Source organism: Humulus lupulus, chromosome 7 (genome assembly GCF_963169125.1).
Source record: "Humulus lupulus chromosome 7, drHumLupu1.1, whole genome shotgun sequence".
Taxonomy (NCBI): Eukaryota; Viridiplantae; Streptophyta; class Magnoliopsida; order Rosales; family Cannabaceae; genus Humulus; species Humulus lupulus.
The window spans coordinates 196,126,684-196,138,072 of NC_084799.1; the positions used below are offsets into that span (position 1 = coordinate 196,126,684).

The 11,389-nt window shown below is 35.9% G+C and overlaps 1 protein-coding gene across 1 annotated transcript; it reads left to right on the plus strand.

Moving 5' to 3' along the window:
* The first annotated feature begins 5,445 nt into the window (after positions 1-5,445).
* On the plus strand, positions 5,446-5,864 carry LOC133789081 (auxin-responsive protein SAUR21-like). The gene has a single exon (XM_062226803.1). It carries the CDS (start codon positions 5,504-5,506, stop codon positions 5,798-5,800), a length of 297 nt encoding a protein of 98 aa, XP_062082787.1. The 5' UTR covers positions 5,446-5,503; the 3' UTR covers positions 5,801-5,864.
* Positions 5,865-11,389: the final 5,525 nt, after the last annotated feature.

Here is an 11,389-nt window from a genome sequence, read left to right on the forward strand (position 1 = left end):
ATGAAATTACCAGTATTTGCAGCTCCTAGTGTTGATCTGTCTTCCTTTCGATTGTCTCCATCATCGTCTAGTTTTTATTTATGGCACTCTCGCCTTGGTCATGTTTCAGCTTCCCGTTTAAGATTCTTAGCTTCTACAGGAACCTTAGGAGATTTGAAAGTTCATGATATTTCTGATTGTAGTGGTTGTAAACTTGCAAAATTTTCTGCTTTACCTTTCAGTAAAAGTACTTCATGTTCTGTTGCACCTTTTGACTTAGTTCATTCTGATGTGTGGGGACCCTCTCCTATTGCTACAAAAGGAGGGTCTAGATATTATGTCTCTTTTGTTGATGATCACACTCGATTTTGTTGGGTTTTTCTAATGAAATGTCGTTCTGATTTCTATGATATTTATGATCGTTTTCGAGCTTATGTAAAAACTCAACATGCTTCTGTTATTAAATGTTTTAGATGTGATCAAGGTGGTGAATATACTTCAAATAAATTCTGTAATTTGCTTGCTTTAGATGGAACTGTGTATCAAACTTCTTGTACAGATACCCCTGAACAAAATGGTGTTGCTGAAAGAAAGCATAGACACATTATTGAAACTGCTCGTTCTCTTTTATTGTCCTCATCTATGCCTAGTCAGTTTTGGGGAGAAGCAGTTCTCACTGCAGTCAATCTTATTAATAAGATTCCATCTTCAATCACTTCAGGTTTGTCCCCTTTTGAAAAACTATATGGACATATTCCTGATTATTCTTCTTTGAGAGTCTTTGGTTCTACTTGCTTTGTTCTTCGTCCTAGTGTAGAGCGTACAAAACTGTCATCACGCTCTGCACTTTGTGTGTTCCTTGGTTATGGTGATGGCCAAAAAGGATATCGTTGTTTTGATCCAACTTCTCAAAAATTATATGTATCTCGCCATGTTGTTTTTCTTGAGCATATACCCTTCTTTTCTATTCCTGGCACTACTCACAACTTGACCAAATCAGATCTTATTCATATTGATCCTTTTTGCGAGCATACAAGTACCTCTTCTCCTCAAGTTCCTCAAATTGTAGAGTCTGAATCTTCTCCTGCTCCTATAGTCCCTTTTCCACGCCATTACTCTCGCAGGTCTCGAGCTATTGATACTGGTATTTCGCAGGCTGACATTTCTGAAACACCTCCGCCTACAGCTGTTCTAGATCCTTCTGATACTGTAGATCCTCCTCGCTATCCTCAGCGCACTCGTAAGTCTACTAAACTACCACATTTTGTTTATTCGTCTTATTCTATCCCTTTCACTTCGTTTTTAGCGTCTATTCATTGTCTCTCTGAGCCTTTATCCTATAAAGAAGCAGTTACTGACCCTCTTTGGCAGCATGCTATGAATGAGGAACTTTCAGCTTTGCACAAGACAGATACTTGGGATTTGGTATCTTTACCTCCTGGTAAACATACAATTGGTTCTCGTTGGGTTTATAAAATCAAGACCAAGTCTTATGGGTCTGTTGAACGCTACAAAGCTAGATTGGTAGCTAAGGGATTTTCTCAACAGTATGGTATGGATTTTGAGGAAACTTTTGCTCCTGTTGCAAAAATGACTACTGTCCGTGCTCTTATAGCAGTTGCATCTGCTCGTCAGTGGAATATATCTCAGTTGGATGTTAAGAATGCTTTCTTGAATGGCGATTTACATGAAGAGGTCTACATGGTTCCTCCTCCTGGGGTCCCTCACAATCATGGAGAAGTTTGTAAGCTTAAGAAAGCTCTGTATGGTCTCAAACAGGCTCCTCGAGCATGGTTTGAGAAGTTCTCCAATGTTGTTACTTCTCTTGGGTTTCTCTCAAGTAATCATGACTCAGCACTATTTGTTAAGTGTACCAATGCAGGTCGTATTCTCCTTTCCTTATATGTTGATGATATGATCATTACTGGTGATGATTTAGATGGAATTGCAGTGTTAAAGTCTCAATTAGCTTCTCAGTTTGAGATGAAGGATTTGGGGCCTCTTCGGTATTTTCTGGGTATTGAAGTTGCCTTCTCCCCAAAAGGCTATCTTCTTTCTCAGTCAAAATACACTTCTGACATTATTGACCGTGCTCGTCTTACAGATACAAAAGTAGTTGCCACTCCTTTTGAGCTCAATGTTCAGTATTCTCCTTCTGATGGCACTCCCTTGCATGATCCTACTTTGTATCGCACTATTGTTGGCAGTTTGGTTTATCTCACTATCACTCGCCCCGACATTGCATATGCTGTTCACATTGTTAGTCAATTTGTTGCCTCTCCTACTACTGTTCACTGGGCAGCTGTTCTTCGCATTTTGAGGTATCTTCGGGGTACTATCTTTCAAAGCCTTTTGTTTCCCTCCACTTCTTCCTTGGAGCTGCGTGCATACTCTGATGCTGATCATGGTCGTGATCCCACGGATCGGAAGTCTGTTACTGGTTTCTGTATCTTTTTGGGTGATTCTCTTATTTCTTGGAAAAGTAAGAAACAAACTGTTGTCTCCCAATCTTCCACTGAAGCAGAGTACCGCGCTATGTCATCTACTACCAAAGAAATTGTTTGGTTAAGATGGCTGCTTGTAGATATGGGTGTATGTCATTCTCAACCCACTCCTATGTATTGTGACAATCAGAGTGCCATCCAGATTGCTCACAACTCAGTTTTTCATGAACGCACCAAGCACATTGAGATTGATTGTCACTTCACTCGTCACCACCTGAAGCTTGGCACTATCACTTTGCCTTTTGTTCCTTCTTCTTTACAGATTGCTGACTTTTTTACTAAGTCTCATTCTATTTCTCGTTTTCAATTTCTAGTTGGCAAACTCTCGATGCTTATTGTTGCTGCATCGTGAGTTTGAGGGGGGGTGTTAGAGTTATTATTTGAGGGTATTTTAGTCTTTTCTTAATCATTGTTATTTTATATCTTTTGCCTTATATAAAAGGCTTGGCTTATAAGTTTTGTAACCTAGAATACATTCTCTCTATTTTTGCAATACACTCTAGCCTCCCTTTTCTCTCTTCATCTTTTTGCTATCTCTCATTTGGGGTTTATGGATTGTATCTTTGCATAATTATCAGAAGTCTCTAAAGGCAGAAAAAGAAAGAAAATGTAAGCAAAGAGAGAGCTCTAGTACTTGAAAATGTGAGGAGTTGAGATGCTGAAGAACCCCAATCTTATGAGTATATATAATCAATACCCTTGATGATAATTGTAGAATAGATATCTCCTTGTGTGGAAATGAATGGTGGAGACTGAAGATGCAATTAGTGGCATAGTCTTTGAGCAATCACATGGTTGTGTCTTCCTACTCTTTAGTATTGATTCAAAGTTATAAACCGACTAATTTGAAAGCCGCGAAATGAAAACATTGTTAGTTGACCACACATATCATATGTTTCAAGTGGGGTTCCCTTGTGGGTTGTTCACCTGGTAATGTCTATACATATGTCACAGTCACAACAAAGTGTTCATGTATGAGTCAGAAGACAAAGCCATGTGAAGATTCAAATACTTGTGTTTCTTTGCAAATTCCACACCAACCCAGTTGCTTGAGTATGTCAGAGAACCATTCATCTATATATACAGACACACCGTAAGGCTTAATCATCAAGTTCTCATATTGTTTGTTGAAAAATTATTTGTTATTTAAAAAGAAAACTCAGAAAGAAAGGTCAGCATGGCATTTGAATTGTCTGGTTCACTTTCCAATGTTAAAGAAACAGCTTTGAGGACTACAAACATTCCAAAAGGCTACTTTGCAGTCTATATATGTTGGTGAAGATCAAAAGAAGAGTTATGTATCCTTTGTCTCAAGAGCTACTAAGTATGGAAGAAGAAGAATTCAGATATGAAAATTAGATGGGTGAAATTATAATTCCTTGCAGAGATGATATCTTCTTTGATCTGAGTTCTTAGAACTGTAAACAACAGCACTAGCAAGAATTGGAGAGAGGAAAGAGGACATCAAATTCTTTATATGAAATATTGAGCCGCTAATCTTATGAGAGAATAAGAAAATGGAGAAGATTTCTATACCAAAGTCTAGAGGAAAAAACCTTCAACTTCAATCGAATAATCCATTCAAGAAAAAGAAATGCAATAGCATTCATTTGCATCATTCTAAGGACAAATATTTACATTGTTTGTCATCCATTTTGTTTATACTCATAATTTAGCATTCAACTTTGTAAGGGAAAGAAATATATCTAAGAGATGCTATAAGGAACCCAATTATGTTTCTATAAAATCTATGTTCTAGGTAGGATTTGGTATGTACGTATATTTATATATACTAGATACAAGTAACATACGAAATGCACGTTTATTTAGTTTTATTTATAGAGTTTATTAGTTATATTTATTAAATTTATATCATTGTCATATAAATTTCAAATAAAAAAATAATATTATATATATAAAAGAATGACATAAACATGTAAATGAAAAATTAAACCAAAACTCTATTTATGATTTTTTAAATATATATAATATGATAATCGTTTTAAACATAAATATTAAGATTATGTATTATATATTATTATGATGATATTTTATAATATTTAAATTTATATTGATATAAGTATTTAATATCCAGTCTTGTATTAAATATTATTATAATAATAATAATATTTTATTATATTTGAATTTATATTAATTTAATTAGTAAAAAATCATGATTATATATTATTATCATATTAATATTTTATAATATTTAAATTTATATTAATATAATTATTAAATATCTAGTCTTGTATTATATATTATTATAATAATGATATTAAATTTGAATTTATATTAATATAATTATTATATATGTAGTCTTATATTAAATATTATTATAATAATGATACTTTATAATATTTGAAATTATATTAATATAATTGATAAATATCTATTTTTAAGTTATTTTTAAATGGATATTCGGTTAAATATTTAGAATATTCGGTTAAACTTAACTAAACAAACTCTTAAAAGTTAAAACCATTAATGTTTGCAATCAATACACTTTTTATATAAAAGAATATAAACCCAAATGAATAGTGAAGACTAAAGAGCCAATTAGTTGGATGGGATCTAGTAAGAGGCATAGTCCTTGAGCAATCACATGGTATTGTCTTTGTACTTATCCGTACTTACTCAAAGTTGAGGTGTGGTATTTTTTTAAGAAAAAATTTAAGGAAATTAACAATCAAAGGTGGAAACAAGTAGCTGGATTTGGTTGAACAAAAAAGAAATTTAAAAAAAAAAAAAAAAAAAGGATGACGAGCTAATGGGCTTTGTTGTTGTTTGTTCTCTTGACAGATCATATGTATAAGTGTCTCAATTGCAACTAAACTTTCATATATGACTTGGAAGACAAAGCCATGTGAACTTCAAATACTTATGTGTCTCTTGCAAATTCCAAAAATCTATTCATCTATATATAAAGGTACATAAGCACACAAACTGAATCATCAAGTCCTCACATTCTCCACTACAAAATATTTTTGTGCACTCTAATACTTCTTCTGAAGATCAACATGGCATTTGGATTGTCTGGTTTTGTTCATGGTAAGAAGGCTCTCCGAAGATCACTTTCAGGCAATAGGGAAGCAACTTTGAAGTCTTCAACCATTCCAAAAGGATACTTTGCTGTCTATGTTGGAGAAGATCAGAAGAAGCGCTATGTAGTACCTCTTTCGTACCTAAATGAGCCTGCTTTTCAAGACTTGCTTAGCATGGCAGAAGAAGAATTCGGATATGAGCATCCGATGGGTGGACTCACAATTCCATGCAGAGAAGACATCTTCATTGATATCACCTCACAGTTGAATTGACTGTAATTTGTAGCACTGACATAGATTCACAGATTCTCAATTTTGTAGATCATATACTTTTACCCTTTTTCTTTGAAAAAGGGATAATATTTTTGACTAGTTAACAAACTAGTGAATAGAAATTGCTCATTTGATTAACATTTGTTCCCTTTTCTGTTGAATTCCATTTTTCTTTCTGCTATATCTTTTTCTAATCAATGTCTTGTCCTTGCCAACTTCAAAGCACACTGGCCTTCATTTGAGAATAATTTAGAATCAACTACAAACTTTATAACTGAGATCAATAATTGCTGCCTAAATAAGGCACTGATTTTACCTTCTTTGATACTAATCAACTTAGCTTCAATTCCCTGATAATTACTTGATAAAAAAAATCAAATTTTAAGAAAAAAAGACAATAGATTTAGTTATGGAATTATAGAATGTCGAATGTCGAATAGAATGAACGAGTGGAAATGATCAAAAAATTATATACAATCATGAAGACTAAGTCAAGTGTGTCTATAAACATATCTTTGCAAATAGACAAGGAGACTACTTCAGAATCTACATGGACAGAATCTTCAATAAAATATTTGAAGTAAAGAATTCATTTATATCATTCTTAGGGATTTTATTTTTCAGTCCCTAAGGAAAAAATATATACATGGTAATATGATGTTGGCATTGTTTGCCAACAAAAAAAAATTTGTAGCTACAATAATTTTTGTCTGTGAATATCTTCTATCAGTGTGTGTACTCATCGATAATCAATAGGCATTCAACCGAGAAATAAGATCGGCGAATTCATTTTCTCTGCAGGGAATTGTAAGAGCTCCCATTGGATGATCATATCCAAATTCCTCTTCAGCTTGACTCAGCAACTCTTGAAATGAAGGCTGGTTCAAGTATGCCACAGGGATCACAAATCTCTTCATTCTTCTTTCTCCAACATACACGGCAAAATAGCCTTTTGGGACATTTTTACTATAAGAAAAGGACCTCTTAATGAGTTGCTTAGCATGAACTACACTGGAAAAACGAAAACCCATTATTGGAAAGTGAACAAAATGGGAAAACTAAGAGATCTCAAGGTACTGCAAAGGAAAACTTTGAGAGTTGAGAATGTGAGGACTTGTGGTACTACGGTTTCTAATGTTATGAGTATATATAGCCAACACACTTGATAGAATGTGAGAGAAATGAATGGTGCTGAAGACTAAAGACTAGAAAGGCAATTAATGGTATGGGGTCTTTGGTAAGAAGAATAGTCCTTGATCAATCACATGGTATTGTTTTTCTTGATATCATTAATTATTCAAAAGTAAGGACCTGGCTGGATAGTTTGAATTCAAATAAAGTACGTACTTGATTCATATCGGTGGAACTTTCTTGCACTTCTTCATAAGAGCCCTACAACATCAACTCAGAACACAAAATTAGTAGGCATGTCCCATAGCCATGAAATCCCATTTTCAAATCAAAATTTAAACATCCCTTCATTTAAAAACAAATTATGCTCTTTCATTGGTTATTTCTGTATTGTGGGACATACTGTTATTTATTATAATTGTATTCCCTCCCTGCTTATCATTGAATGTTAAAAAAAAACTGGTTATTGATTAGGCTAATATGGGGTGTAAAGTTTCAACTTTATTTTTTACCAAAAGTCTCAACCCTGTTTTCTAGTGAAGAACATGAGTCACTTATATCAACAACCAAATTAGTTTTAAGATGGAACTTAAGGACAAGATCAAGTGATGTTTCAAATAATTATGTCTCTTACCATGCTGCATCCATACATGCTGTAACAATCTTAGTCCTAGTATTGCCTATGCCCCTAAACCCAAAGTTGCCCAGATTATTCTGAAAAAAACAATCCAAGGCTTCTTGATCTCTGTACGACTATATACCCAAGTAAATGTCCCAAGTGATAAATTTAAGATTTTGGATATGGATAGAACACATAATTGTTGATGTTGCTTCATGCTTGAATGGAATGGTAAATCTCAGAAAGTGGCCTGGGAATCTCTTGAGAGTTGCATTAAAAAATGGTTTATTTTTACATTTTTGTGATGAATTGTAAGAAGTTTAACCTTAACTTTGTTATGCAATTTGTTGTGTCAAATCACAAATCAAAGTGGCTGCATTTTGTTTTTCCCTTGTCTCTTATAACAATTAGTTTTTGGGAGTTCTCCGGTGTACCCCATAAAGTGTTTGGCTCGGGATGTATTTTCGGCGCAAATCTTTTTTATGGCCGCGTATATTGTAGTTATTTAGAACATCCTGTAAATTTTCGGAAAATTCTAAATAATTTACAGTATAGAAAACAAAATTCAAATAGTTTGTTGCACGCGTGACTATTTTTTATGCGCGTAGAAGGTAATCTGTTTGAAATTTATTTTCTGAAAAATTGCAGGATGTTCTAAATAAGTAAAATATACACAGTCATAAAAAAAAATTCGTCGATTATATATATATAGGGTTTTCAGGGTAAGACTATTTTAGTAATTGTATTGTTAAAATTGTAAAAAAATAAATTAATAAAAAAATAAATATAATACTCAAATATAAAGAGGTTGTATTATTAAAACTTTTTTTAAAAAAAAAAAAATGAGTTAGAGGTCGAAGTGACCTCCTCTCAATAATATTGAAAACCCTCACTTATGGCGGAGGAATACCGTAGTAACATAGGGAAAAAGAAAGCAAAAGTTATGACCACAAATGCACCCACTCCCTAAGAAGATCCAAAAAGAACACACCCTCAAATTCTTTCGTTCTATACACCCAAGTGGCAACCCAGAACCTGATTTTATCCCAAAGATTGTCCACTGAAGAAGAGGACTCGCCAAAAGTCCTAGAATTTCTCTCCAACCAAATAGCCCAAAAAGTAGCGAGGACGGTACACTGCCATAAACGCGTCACCCTCTTTCCTCCCTCCAAATGAGAGAGGAACAATTGCGCACAAGAGGAAGGCATACACCAATCGACCCCAAACTCTTGTAAAACTTTATTCCAAACGAAACTGGCGAACGAGCACTGAAGAAACAAATGGCCCACTGACTCGCTATTGTTATTACAGTTAGCACACCGATTTGGCGACAAGGAATAGAAAGGTCTCCTCCTCTGCAAATTATCATGGACACTTAACTTGTCAAGGAATAATAACCATCCAAACACTTTAATTTTGTAGGGGACACCACTTTTCCATAACCTCTTCACCCACGGCCACTCTGGCCCTAACTGATCATAGGCTAAACTGTGAAAGGCCGATTGGCAACTGAAAACCCTGCTACTGTCTGGTTTCCAGATCCTTTTATCTTCTAAAATTTCCGGCAGATGCACATCCTTAATCAAATCTAACATCTCAATCAAGCTAGGAATCTCCCTGTCGAATAAATTCCTTCTAAATCTGAAGTCCCAGCCTAGACCTTCGGAGCTAATACCAACATCAACCACTAACAAGTCTCTGATCGAAACATTCGCTGCCTCGGACACCCTGAATAAATCATTGAACCGTGAGCTCAGGGAACAGTCACCAATCTACTTATCCTCCCAGAAGCGAATCCTGTCACCCCTCCCCACTTTGAACAAGACCCTATGCTTATACTCCTCATACAACAAAGAAATGTCTCTCCACGGACCACGAACTGAAAATCTACTCCCCACGTTTGTATCCCAGAAGCCAGCATCTTCACCATACCTACTGCTGACCACCCTGTGCCATAAAGAATTTTTTTCCAAGGGAAACCGCCACAACCACTTCATAAGAAAAGCCTTATTCCTCAAAACCAAATTTCCAATCCCCAAGCCTCCGTGACTACGAGAATTACAAACATCGACCCAGGAGACCAAATGATCGGCACCTGACTTGTCCGCACCTTCCCAAAAGAAATCGCGCATCAGTTTCTCAATAGTCATCGCCACATTCTTAGGGATACAAAAAAGCGACAGGTAGTACACGGGAATGGAAGACAGAACAGATTGAATAAGAGTCAGCCTCCCACCTCTAGACAGAAAAGCACTCTTCCAGGAATCCAACCGATTAGCACATTTAGATATCACCGGGTCCCAAAACCCTTTAGAACGAGGGGAAGCCCCCAAAGGAAGCCCCAAGTACTGAATAGGCCATTCACCCACTTCACACCTAATCTCACTAGCTTTCTGATCCACCAACTCTTTCTGTAAATTAATCCCCAGAAGCTGACATTTCTGCAAATTGATAGATAACCCAGAAACTTCACCGAAGACCTTTAGAATGTCCAAGAGAACCACCAGGGATTCCTCATCATTTGCGAAGAAAATCGTATCGTCTACAAACTGAAGGTGGCTCACATCCACTTTATCCTTGCCCACTGAGAAGCCTCTTAGAGCCGAGGCGCTTTTAGCTTTATCTACCATTCTACCTAAAGCATTCGCTATCAAAGTGAACAAGAATGGAGACAAAGAGTCCCCCTGGCGAATACCCCTATAACCTTTTGTAGAATATCAAGATGTCGATTCATATTCAAGTGTATTTATTACTGCTTTCTTTTCCTAGTTAATAGATTTACTGCTTTGCTTATTTCCTATTTACAGCTGTATTTTATTTTCCTAGGTATAGTTTCCTCTTCTGTATTAATTAGCTGCCTTGTATGTGTATATATACCCCTATACTCTATGAAAAAGATACAGAATAAAATTATTCTTTTACCACAGTAAGCTTCATGGTATCAGAGCTGTAGTCGGCTTCTCTGTTCACCTCTGTTTTTCACTAACCAAAACAGAGCTCCTGCTCCTCAGAAGTACAGCCCTTCTATCAACTACTCCTTATCATTATTTCATTCTTATTTGTGATCTCTTGCTATTTGCTTCAATGGCAAATGGTGGAAACACATCTCCAAAGAGTGGCGACTCCTCTTCCACCACTAATTCTCAAAAATCTTCAACTCCGGTCACTTTGCTCCCATCAGATAGCACTGTTATTCCTGTGACCAGTCACAAACTCAACGGTCAGAATTATCTTCAATGGTCCCAATCTGTTATGATGTTCATCAGTGGTCGAGGACGTGACGACTATCTTACTGGGGCTGCCGTTCAACCAAGTGTTGATGACCCGCAATATAGGAGCTGGCGTACTGAGAACAACTTGGTGATGTCTTGGCTAATCAACTCAATGACAACTGAAGTCAGCGAGAATTTTCTTCTCTACAAAACAGCACAAGATATTTGGGAAGCAGCCCGAGATACTTACTCCAGCCAAGATAATACTTCTGAATTGTTTCATGTGGAAAATCTCCTCCACGACCTTCGACAAGGTGAAAACTCCGTTACCACATACTTCTCTGCCCTTAATCGATGTTGGCAGCAACTAGTTCTCTTTGAAATTTATGAATGGAGGTGTCCAGATGACAGCAACCAATTCAAACGAATCACTGAGAAAAGACGTGTTTTCAAGTTTCTTTTGGGCCTTAATAAATCCTTAGATGAGGTGAGAAGTCGTATACTCAGTACCAAACCTCTACCTAGTCTTCGGGAGGCTTTTTCTGAGGTTCGTAGAGAGGAAAGTCGCAGGAAAGTGATGATGGGACAGCCTGAATCTGCTGTAGAAATGGATGGATCAGCCTTGGT

What these genes read in the sequence shown, in the direction of transcription:
- LOC133789081 (XM_062226803.1), top strand. Translation starts at nt 5,504, where the DNA reads ATGGCATTTGGATTGTCTGGTTTTGTTCATGGTAAGAAGGCTCTCCGA.